The sequence below is a fragment of the Bufo gargarizans genome, chromosome 4 (assembly GCF_014858855.1).
Source record: "Bufo gargarizans isolate SCDJY-AF-19 chromosome 4, ASM1485885v1, whole genome shotgun sequence".
In the NCBI taxonomy this organism is placed as follows: Eukaryota; Metazoa; Chordata; class Amphibia; order Anura; family Bufonidae; genus Bufo; species Bufo gargarizans.
The window spans coordinates 143,583,202-143,595,670 of NC_058083.1; the positions used below are offsets into that span (position 1 = coordinate 143,583,202).

The window sequence follows — 12,469 nt, forward strand, 5'->3', positions numbered from 1 at the left end:
CAATCTTTTGCACTTACATTCATTGATAGTTGTTGGCTCTGTCACGATTGACTCAAAAACTTTTGCCAAATGTCTTTCTCTTAGCCTGAGGAAGAATAATACATCATTTAGCAATGAGTGAAACCATATGAGTAAAGAGAATTGAAACTTTTCTCAGTTTCCTTCTCTCAAGTCTTTTCCTATAAGATCTCAAGAACATAGACCAGTTTGTAGTCGGGGTCTTCTTTAAATGCCCATTTTTTTCATTTGATAAAAAAATATATATATTCTAATGCATGCAGAACATAGTACCATAATCTCTGTCACGGAGGCGGTTCGTTTATTACTGGAGGATGTTCTCTTATGAGTTGGGAGATCCTTCTTTTGTTGGAGATACACAAGTCTGAATCTGTGGACCTTTGTACTTTGTGTATGCTAAGAACTGATAGATTTCATAGGGTGACAGATCTCTTGTACAGAAGTCTGTCACCCTACCCACAATGGCAGTCTTGCCGATTGGATATTGATTATGTGCACTGATTTCTATCTCTTATCAGCCCTAATAATGTCACTTGTCGAAGGAAGATTTGGCACTGAATGAAGAGTGCTGCGGTCCTTTTATGCCTATACATGTTGGTGGTGTAAAGTTATATGTGGAGGGAGTGTTGTTTAATATGGCTTCATTTACCAATAGCCTGCTTAAAGTGCTATTCCGATTACAAAATGGTATCAGCTATCCAGTGCATGAGGGTAATTGTTGGTGAACTAAACACGAACCAAATATTATGAGCACCACTATGGATAATAATCTTTACTTCGATCTGTACATGTCCTGTTAGATCCTGGCTTCTGGACCCCTGATCATGTATATGCATAAAAGGACCACAGCACTTTTTATTCAATGGCAAACCCTTTCTTCGCCGAACATCGCAATGTTTCGACTCTACTGTGTCTATATCATAGTCGAAATGTTGCAATGTTTGATGAATAAAGGATTATTCGGCCGCTGTGGAGGTCACTGTTAAGGGGACAGGATGCTGTGGAGGTTGCTGTTAAGGGGACAGGATGCTGTGGAGGTTGCTGTTAAATGGGCGGGTCACTGTGGAGGTCACTGTTAAGGGGACAGGATGCTGTGAAGATCACTGTTAAAGGGTCGGGCGCTGATGAGGTCTCTGTTAAGGGGGCAGTGAATGGTAGAGGTCACAATTAAGGGGACGTCTGCTATGGAGGTCAGTGTTAAGGGGCAGGGTGCTGTAGAGGTCACTGTTAAGGGGACGGGGTGTTGTGGAGGTCAAATTCTAAGGGAAAGGAGCTCTGTGGAGGTCACTGTTAAAGGGGCGGGTTATTGTGTAAATCACTGTTAAGGAGACGGGGTACTGTGGAGGTCTCTTGACTTTTCTTTTATCAGGTTGCAAAGCTTACATCTGGGGTTGCCGCATCTATAGCATCCTACTGGAGATAGCCACTTTAGATAGGAGATAATGTAGTACCTGAAGTGGGAGATCTTCTGACCACTGCTCTCATGGCAGGTGTGACCAAACCACGCATCAAGAGTGGAATATACTTGTATATAATACTACAAACATTAGTAAATTGGCTGCTGTAATTTGTAACAAATGTTAGTATATTATCCTTGCTAGCCTCACATTTCTCACCGAGCAAATTGTTACGATCAATAGCTAACGCCCTCTTGCAAGCCTTGTATAACGCTTCATGTGAATAACCCCCTAAGTGCTCTCCTGCATCTGTCATGTAATAGTTAAAATTGAGAAAACCTCACTACACTATGCTATGCTAGTACTAGTTGGGGATACACATTTTTCTGCAGCGATGGGCTGAAAAGAGTTAATGGAATGTTGATATGATATTAATATTTTACAATAGCAATGTCACTATGAAATGTTCCAGGCCATTTTATGGATATAGTCCTCTAGAAGTGAGTATGTGGTCATGACATGGATTTCCATATAAACAATTAGTCTTCCAGAGCAGCGGACATAGGATGTTACCTCTGTGCAGTTTTTTCCTTCGCTTTTTGTCTCTCTACTTCACTTCCATAAGGCCCATGAGGAGCAACCGAGATCAACTCAATTTCATCTTTTTGAAGCAGGCGCTTCTCTTCTTGAAGCAGAGACTGGAACATGTTTCTAAACTGCCTGCAGCAAAAAATCTGAAAGAGTCTTATGTCAGTTTTATTAGCTTCAAACTGACTGCGTTATCCATATTTTCAGGACAGATATATGCAACCATGTCCTGGTTCTGAAAACCAGTGAGATTGCTGCATAGCGAGGATCCTCTGAAATACATCAAAGCATGCTTTCCTTCTTGATGTTAGTTCTCAATGACTAAACCTTAAAGGGGTTCTGCACTTTGTTTAATCAGAAGATCTATCTTCTGGATAGATCATCAGCATCTGATCGGCGGGAGTCCGACACCCAGGACCCCCGCCGATCAGCTGTTTGAGAAGGCAGCGGCGCTCCAGCAGCCTTCTCACTGTTTACCGCAGGCCCAGTGATGTCACGACTAGTATCAACTGGCCTGGGCGGGGCTAAACTCCATTCAAGGGAACGGAGCTTAGCCACGCCCAGGCCAGTGTTGGCTTAATTGATTTTTCCATCACATTATACACTGCCCGTTTCCATGGTTACGACCACCCTGCAGTCCATCAGTGGTGCTCATGATTGCACACTACAGGAAAAAATGCAGGCCTCACTGGTGGCTGGGACTGTGGGAGCTCACATAGGCTGGTCATTGTTTTATAGTATGCAAGCATGGCCACCACTGCTGTTGGATTGCAGGGTGGTCGTAACCATGGAAACAAGCAGTATATAATGTGATGGAAAAATGAATTAAGCCAGCAAAGGAAACAATATGGACAATCACAATCCATTAGTAAGTGGCTTGTATTAACTTTCTCTACGTAATAAATGCCATTTTCTAAAGTGACAAAACCCCTTTAAGGATCAATGGCCCAATGTTTCATTCATGGAGAGATTTACCTCATTAGAATATGCTGCATCTATGGTATATTCTAGAGGAAATGGTTTCAACGGTTTTCCACAGAATTCACACCGTTCCTTCCCAGACTGTTCCCTTAGGATCTGCATGTGAAGAAAAGCACATTCAGGAGAACAAGCGTGCAAATTTCACACTGACTGCATAAGACGCCCTGGGAATAAGATGTCACAGAGCTGCTAAGAGATTGCTGGAAAGTTCTAAAGGAATTTCCCATCGCCTGATACCAGTGAGGACTGCACTACAGCTCCATTACACATAGGAAATTATACAAGAGCTAATTAACCACCTTCATCATTGCCAGGAGCCGGTGGTCTTCTGAGGATTCACGTTTGTAGGCCAGGATCGTAGGAGGGCCAACACAAGGCAAAGTCTTGAGGTGCTTCTCAAAGTACGTCCTATAATCATAAGAAAACTACAGGAAGACATCACATACTTATATTATTAGCAGCTTCAGTCATGTAAGAAGAAAAAAGAGATGAATTCCTCTTACCTCCATATCACAAAGAATGCTTAGCTCACTCAAGTCATCAGATAATGAAGAGTATAGGTCTGTAAATAATACAAGATATCAATGGTAATACTGTAGTTTAAGGAAACCTGCCAGCATGAAGGTTAATTTATCTGCAGGCAGCATGTTCTAGAGGAGCAGAAGCTATATCAGGCCAGAATTATCATAACCTGCCGGCATTCTCCGGACCATGATATCCAGGAGCACTGCCAGATGCGCCTGAAGTGAGATCCACCCGCCCCTACTGGTATAGATATCAGTGTTCTTCTATGCCAGAAAACTAGTGTAGAAGATTATAAATGTGGCGGATCCTCAAGCTCATCAGGAAAGTGGTGAGGCCAGCGGAGCAATGGCACTTACAAAACACTTTTTGAGAAACTACCATTGAAAAAAGTTGTAAACACAAATTTTAAAAAAAAAAAGACTTTCATTCTTCATGCCGGTGAGGCCGTCAGTGCACTGAGGGGCGGGGCGTAGCCCTTCAGTGCACCTCCGCTTTCCAGTGCAGGCCACACCCCTCAGTGCACTGAAGCCCTCATTTGTATAAAGAATAAAAGCCTTTTTTTTTTCTCTTTTATACCACAACCAATTTGCACAGAATATAGGTATTCTAATGAATAGGATCAAACCTACCAGGCGGTATGTCTGGTTTAATAGGGCTGATCCTGATGACTTTTCATGCAACTAAAATGGTAAATCTTAATGAGAAATTTGGCCCATAGTTTTCTGGGAAAGGAGTCAGTATAAGGGTCCATTCAAATCCATGCAAATTGCTGATCCGCAATACACCTGACCGGCGCCCCCATAGAACTGCCTATTCTTGTCCGCAATTTTTTTCCGGAGCTGCGGACCGGAAAATCGTGGCCACACTCCGGAAACACATAGTGTGCTCTCTGCATCCATTCAGTCCCCATAGAGAATGAATCGGTCCGCACCGGTTCCGCACAATTGCGGAGTGGGTGCAGACAACACTTGCGGTCTTGTGACTTTTATTCATTAAAATCCCCACTCTTTCTGCTGTATGCTTTAGGAGTTCAGTGGGCGGTGCTATTTGGTGATTGACAGCTACATACAGTTGCAAGAAAAAGTATGTGAACCCTTTGGAATGATATGGATTTCTGCACAAATTGGTCATAAAATGTGATCTGATCTTCATCTAAGTCACAACAATAGACAATCACAGTCTGCTTAAACTAATAACGCACAAAGAATTAAATGTTACCATGTTTTTATTGAACACACCATGTAAATAGTCACAGTGCAGGTGGAAAAAGTATGTGAACCCCTAGACTAATGACATCTCCAAGAGCTAATTGGAGTGAAGTGTCAGCCAACTGGAGTCCAATCAATGAGATGAGATTGGAGATGTTTGTTACAGCTGCCTTGCCCTATAAAAAACACACCAGTTCTGGGTTTGTTTTTCACAAGAAGCATTGCCTGATGTGAATGATGCCTTGCACAAAAGAGCTCTCAGAAGACCTACAATTAAGAATTGTTGACTCCAAAAACCTTGCTGTTCATCAGTCCACGGTAAGACAAATTGTCTTTAAATGGAGAAAGTTCAGCACTGCTACTAATCTCCCTAGGAGTGGCCATCCTGTAAAGAGAGCATAGTGCAGACTGCTCAATGAGGTGAAGAAGAATCCTAGAGTGTCAGCTAAAGACTTACAAAAGTCTCTGGCATATGCTAACATCCCTGTTAGCGAATCTACTATACGTAAAACACTAAACAAGAATGGATTTCATGGGAGGATACCACAGAGGAAGCCACTGCTGTCCAAAAAAAACATTGCTGCACGCTTACAGTTTGCACAAGAGCACCTGGATGTTCTATAGCAATACTGGCGAAATATTCTGTGGACAGATGAAACCAAAGTTGAGTTTTTTGGAAGAAACCCACAACACTATTTGTGGAGAAAAAGAGGCACAGCACACCAACATCAAAACCTCATCCCAACTGTGAAGTTTGGGGCTGCTTTGCTGCGTCAGGGCTTGGACGGATTGCTATCATCGAAGGAAAAATAAATTCCCAAGTTTATCAAGACATTTTGCAGGAGAACTTAAGGCCATCTGTCCACCAGCTGAAGCTCAACAGAAGATGGGTGTTGCAACAGGACAACGACCCAAAGCATAGAAGTAAATCAACAACAGAATGGCTTAAACAGAAGAAAATACGCCTTCTGGAGTGGCCCAGTCAGAGTCCTGACCTCAACCCGATTGAGATGCTGTGGCATGACCTCAAGAAAGTGATTCACACCAGACATCCCAAGAATATTGCTGAACTGAAACAGTTCTGTAAAGAGGAATGGTCAAGAATTACTCCTGACCGTTGTGCACGTCTGATCTGCAACTACAGGAAACGTTTGGTTGAAGTTATTGCTGCCAAAGGAGGCTAAACCAGTTATTAAATCCAAGGGTTCACATACTTTTTCCACCTGCACTGTGAATGTTTACATGGTGTGTTCAATAAAAACATGGTAACATTTAATTCTTTGTGTGCTATTAGTTTATGCAGACTGTGATTGTCTATTGTTGTGACTTAGATGAAGATCAGATCACATTTTATGACCAATTTGTGCAGAAATCCATATCATTCCAAGGGGTTCACATACTTTTTCTTGCAACTGTATATGTAAGCTGTCAGTGACTGAGAAGGACCATCCACTGGACTCTCTAAGCATTGAAAGAGCAGGGATTTCTATGAATCTTTTCCTACAGAATTCTATATCAATCTGCTCAGCTCCTCCTGCTCTAAAACCTGCTGCCTGCAGATTACACTGCATTGTAGTGATGATAAGTTCCCTTTAATACTGAGATACATAAATACTTATTCTATTGTCTTCCTTACCTTCCTCTTGCTCAGTCACATCAGATTGGAGTATTGTTAGAGGAGAATCTGCCTCTAAAAATGGAAAATATGCATAAATCTACACGTGCAGCAGAATAAACTGCAGAGATGAGATCTAGAATAAAATGCTCCTGTGAAGCGGCTGTATATTACAAACGTCTATGACGTGCCATATACTGTCCTATATGCTACACCAACAAACTGACTGAATGGTTGTAGAGGAGAAAGTGGTATCCAGCAAACCATCACCCTCCCCTGGTCAGTATATACATTTCATCACTCTAGGTTCCAAAAGATTTGGCAGACATAGTTGACTTCTACTGCTTCTACCCATCGCCAAATATGCCTTATACTTCACTCAATTACACTTACCTGCCTTGAATAGACTTGTGAAATTTATAATGAAAAGATACATGAAAGGTAGATTCCTGGTTGCGGTACATTAGGTCTTTCACATGCCCAGGCTGTATGGTTTTATACTTTTATAATGTGTTTTTGATGTTCTAGTCAATAGAATTGGAATGTATATTTTTTTTATACTGTCAGGTTTTCTGTGAGCCATGATTTGAGAGCCAGTGTAGAAACCCTGTGAGCTCCTGGGTAATTCACATTTACATCATACTCAATAGAGGACAAAGTAGAGGAGGTCAAGAATGCTAATAGGGTGCTAGTTGCTGCCCCATTTCCTGCCTCCCAATTTTGTTGATATGAAAACATGACCCTATCTATTACTATCAGAGCTTCACTTTTGGTGCAAGAAGCCTTTACTTTCGTAGATGTTTTATCATTGATATAATTGTTTATTTAGTCTTCTTAATGGCTGTGCAGTTTTGCAGGTTACTGCACGGCTATTAACAATAAAAAACAAATACAGGACTTCCGGTTCCGGCACTGGGATGGAGAGACACGACTAGCGGAGCTCCGCTACATCTCCCAGTGAAATAACCCTCTCCAAACCGCCAAAGGGCTCGGCTTTGCCCTACCATTGTGTGGGTCCCCCCGCAAGACTTGCCGAGCTGTATGAAGAGGTACATTTTGAGGAGCAGGAAGAAGCCGAACAAAGAATAAGACCCGGGCAGCAGGCAGCTAAACATCGTGTCCAAGAAGGCGGCGACGCAAGGCAGCGAGGACCCGATTACTATGCCACCAGATCTCCAGCCAACTCACTCCCAAGAGGACATGTTTGGAACTAATCCACTTCTAGCCACCGATCTAAAAACGCCTTGCGATAGAGGTGGCGAGTCATCTAGCCCCCGATCTAAAAGCTTCTTTATCGGCGACAGTACAAGCAGCACTGTCAGAGTTACAAGAAGCTTTCACACAACAAGGGTATCGCTTGGATGAGCTGGAAAAGCGTACGGCTTGTATGGAGGAGGATCTTGGAGGCACAAATAACAAGATGGCACTGCTATAGTATACAATTGAGGATCTAAAGAACAAGGTTGACGATTTTGAAAATAGCTCCCGCCGCAGTAATCTACATCTGGTAGGCCTACCAGGAGTTTCGGGCGCAGAACTAAGGTGCATTTGTGAGGTGGGCATTGGGCCTAACAGCTATTCCTAGAAAAGTGTAGCGTGTGCACTGCCTAGACCCTAACCTGAACGTGGCAGACGGACCCAAAGAAAATGTGGAGAGATTTCCGAAGCCACGGCAGGTCATTATGAAATATTTAGACTTCTCTGATAAGGAGGACATCATTCGAGCCTATTGGGCTCGTAAAGAACCTCTGAAGTACCAAGGGCACAAAATGATGCTCTTTAATGATTACTCTGCAGCGGTTACAAAGCAAAGGAAAACCTTCAGCGCCATTTGCACCTCGCTATATCGGCGTAATATACGCTTCCAATTTCTGTACCCAGCACTGCTACGTGCTAGATGCGCAAATGCCTCCTACAAGACTTTCGAATCTGCACTGGATGCAGAGGCCTTCTTTTCCCCAGGCCCGTATCAACTAGACCAAGGAGGAAAATATGAGATGGCCAGGAGTGAGTCAGGCAATGTGCGGAAGAAGTCAGCGGAATCGCCTTCGGAATCAGCAAACGAAGGGATAGATGGTACCACCACGTCTACGAAGGACCAAAGGCGAAACAGACGTTAAGTTACTTTCTGTCAAGAGACATTGATATCTTTAATGGACACGGAGCCATGAAGAATTAGCTGCATTGAAAAGTTTTCTTCCCCGACAAAGATTAAGCTGGGAGGGAATGGAGTGTCGCAAGATGCCAGAAAAAGGAGAAGTCCACGACATTTCATTTCTTTATTTTAAGAATATCATTTAGTTTTGCATATTATGTTTACTTTACCAATTTGGGTTTTGGTTTATGTTAGTCCTGCAATAAGAAGTTACGCCACCATAAGTCTTTGCTGCACGGTCCCATAGCAGCATAATACAGGCATTTCCGAATGGCCTCAAACCGGGTACGTGTCATGGCCGTACTGTAAAGTGGGGTCTGGTAGAGGACGTCCCCACTCCAGTAATGCCTGACACAGTTTTTTTTTACTAGGCCCATGTGCAGCACGAGGCCCCAAAACGTCCTCATCTTGGCTGCACTGACCGGAGTCCAGCCACCGGCCCTAGCCAAAAAGGAGCCAGGGTGTTGAGCAATGAACTGTTGGGCGAACAAGTTTGTTTGCTCCACCATCAGATTCACAAAGTGGTCACTGAAAAAAAGACTAAAATTGTCATATTCAGTGAAGCCCACTGTGGGAATCTGGATTCCTGTTTGGCCAACAAAATCAGGAATCGTGGGCTCAAAATCCTTTGGGGTACACCATGCAAGTTCACCGGTAGGGGGCTCAGGTGGACTTATCTGGTGGGCCGGAATACTAGTATGAGCCCCCGAGCTGCTCGTACTAGTGTGGGCCACAGGTACAGGTACAACCTGTGTCCTTAAGTACCAGGACATCAGGGCGTACCTGTACGCCCTGTGTCCTTAAGAGGTTAAGGCTCATCTATAGCAGTGAAGATAAATGGCTGGGTTGCTATGGAAACCTGAAGTAAAACTATATGTGGAGGCTGAAGGACCTGAGAGCTTCTATTGACTGATAAGGGTCATGTGACCAAGCTTCTATTGGTTAATGCATTTTTTGGGGGGAATATCTCAGGAACGGTACATCCTAGAGAGCTGAGACCTGTTCTAAAACCTTCCCGGACACCTGATGTACCTGTGTGCCAAATTTCATGATTGTAAATGCAACGGTGCAGATTCCTTTAGCGGACATACACACACACATACACTCAGCTTTATATATTAGATTATTACTCCACCTTGTATTCCAAACCTAGAGACTGCAGAGAGGGTGAGGCAAATTACCTAGAGGGGTTAAACCTACCAACCTTGTCTCCAGAACAGATGGCCAATCTAAATAAGACCATCACAGCAGAAGAAATACAAACCAGGTTTGCCAGGGGATAAAACCCCGGGACTGGATGGGTATCCGGGTGACTTCTATAAAATCCTAAAAGTTTAGATCTCGCCTTTATTGTCTTGTGTGGGTAATGAGATTTTAAAGGGAGAGAATCTCACATCACAAATGATTATGGCGCATATTAAAATGATCCCTAAAGAGGGTAAATCTCCTAAAGATCCGGCCTCTTATCGCCCGATCTCCCTCATCAATCAAGACCTAAATTTTTTTTCTAAATTAATGGCCAATAGGTTAGCACAAATACTCCTGACTTTGATTAGCCCGGAGCAGGTGGGTTTTGTGAAGGGGAGATCTACGGTCACAAACGTTCGTAGAGTCTTGGCGGCCCTAGATATGGTGGGTGGGAGGGGCTCTCGACATCCGCCCTGGTCACGTTAGACGCAGAAAAAGCTGTTGATAACATTTACTGGGAGTGGCTAGGGCGGGTGCTGGATACATTGGGGATGAAGGGCTCTTTTCGGGTATACTTGGACAAATTGTACTCCAACCCACAAGCCATAATAAGTATTCAAGACTTTCTATCAGATCCTTTTAAATTATTCAGAGGCACCAGACAGGGTGTCCTCCGTCCCCGCTGTTATTTAACTTAGCATTAGAGCCCTTAGTTAGATATCTGAGCTCCAGGGGAAAATTTGAAGGACTTAGGATTGAGGGGATAGAGCTAAAAGTAGCTTTCTTCGCGGATGACATTATGTTATTTCTAGAAAACCCTGCGAGGACCTCCAGGGGGTATTAGACAACATTACAGACTTTGGTAAACTTTCGGGTTTTAAAATTAACATATCCAAATGCTCACTCTTGCAATTGAAGAAAAAAAGCGAGTAGGCTCTTCAAAATCCAACGTTATGTGGCATACCGATAGCAAGAGACTACATAACCTATCTAGGAATTAAAGTAGGACATAGAACAGACTCCTTGTACAAGCTTAATTATGCGCCCTTAGTGCTCAAAATAACACAAGAACTGCGTAGATGGCATAATTTACCCTTGTCGCTGCTGGGAAGAGCTCATATAATTAAAATGATAAGCTTCTCGAGACTCCTGTACCCCCTCAAAACCCTACCTCTTCTAATTAAGCATACAGACATAACTAAGCTACATAGTGAAATGTCGCATTTTCTGTGGCAAGGGAAACAACCCAGAATAGGGATTAAAAAGCTCATGGCTCTCAAATGGAAGGGAGGAATGAATCTCCCAAACATCAGATTATACTATCTGTCCTGTCTTCTAAGACACATTATAGACTGCATAAGTGCATAAGACGAATTTACACTCCGACTATGCGCTGGAGGGAAACTTATGGGACCCGGGTACTCTGTTGCATGTCAGATTGAAAGATGTACCCATGAACCTTAGAAACTCGGTTCTTTTTAGACATACCTGGGTGGCTTGTAAAGCTATCAGAATGCAATTTCGACTATGCTATAGAGTATCTAAATATTTGCCATTGTGGGATTATCCAGAATTTGAACAGGGTAAACACAACAGCCTTTTTAGGGAATGGAAAAAGAAGGGGATCCTTACGGCTAAACATATGATGAACGATTAAGAAAATAGATGGATGACTTGTCAGGAGATCAAAGCTAAATTTAATTTGAGCCCCTTACAAAATATACAGTTTGCTCAAATTCATAAGTTCCTTACAGATCGATTATCTGACCCCTCAAAAGAAACGAAACAGAATAATTTTGACAAGATTTTACAGAGAGGAGAGGGCCCTCAGTCCATCTCTTTCTTATATTCCTAAGTTAGGGAGGTTTTGGGAGATGGTGTGCCCCTTCTGACGTTCAGACCATGGGTGCGATTACTGGAGGACCAAAAAGCGGGTGACAAGATACTAAAAGGGTGGTGGGGGTTGAGGAAATCCATACTAAACTTGGAGGGATACTCACTTCTGAATAATGCATAAAGCCATATACGCTTTTAACTTACCGCCAGTGCCCAGCAGACCCAACAGACTGACGAGTTGCCCGAAGTGTCACACTCCGCAGACTGACTTATATTATGGTCTGTGGGTGTGCCCACAGATCTCTTCGTTATGGAACCAAGTAGCGAATATCACTAAAGATATCTGTAACCTTGACATTCCCTTGCAGCCCATGACTTATTTATTCCACTACTGGGAAGAGACGGGAGCGGAGGGCCTACTAGAAAGGAAGCTGCCAGTTATTTTTCATGTTTTGAGTATGGTGACTAAGAGATCTATACTACGAAATTGGCTAGATGCTAAGGTTCCCTCCAGAGAAGTGATTTTGCCATACATGAAGGGACTAATGACACTAGAACGAAGAGAAGCAGAGAGATTCAAGGAGAGTAAGGTGGGAAAATTCTTTAGGAAAAGGAAGAGTTTCATAGTGAGCTTTCTCTCTGACTCAGAGGTTGAAAATCTAATAAAACCCTTCCAGTTTACTCAATGGTGCTTGACAGAACAATTAAAAGGTAGACTGCAGCAAAGACAAAATGGCACCAATAATGTGCCATTAATATGATAGTAACCATCGGAAAGAGTGGAAGATTCCCGAGATAGCTAACGAACTAATATGCAGAGACAAAGGTGATTAGAGAACTTATCTGTTGAGCCATGGATGGTTTTATTTTTATGTTCTTTTGCAGGACATGTTGCTGTTTTGTATTATAATGTACACATCTTCTGTTTATGTACTGTGATTTTTCTTTAAAAAATAAA

General features: G+C 42.9%; 1 protein-coding gene across 3 annotated transcripts in view; it reads right to left on the reverse strand.

Annotated features, from left to right (window-relative positions):
- The window catches only part of ERICH6 (glutamate rich 6), a 114,481-nt gene that overhangs the window by 66,210 nt on the left and 35,802 nt on the right, over positions 1–12,469 (reverse strand). For all 3 annotated transcript variants that reach the window (XM_044291621.1, XM_044291620.1, XM_044291622.1), the window contains 6 exons: positions 6,354–6,407; positions 3,488–3,546; positions 3,284–3,409; positions 2,979–3,080; positions 1,989–2,149; positions 18–85 (listed from right to left, as the gene is read on the reverse strand). In XM_044291621.1, the coding sequence (XP_044147556.1) occupies positions 18–85; positions 1,989–2,149; positions 2,979–3,080; positions 3,284–3,409; positions 3,488–3,546; positions 6,354–6,407 (570 nt within the window). The remainder of the gene's footprint in view (positions 1–17; positions 86–1,988; positions 2,150–2,978; positions 3,081–3,283; positions 3,410–3,487; positions 3,547–6,353; positions 6,408–12,469) is intronic.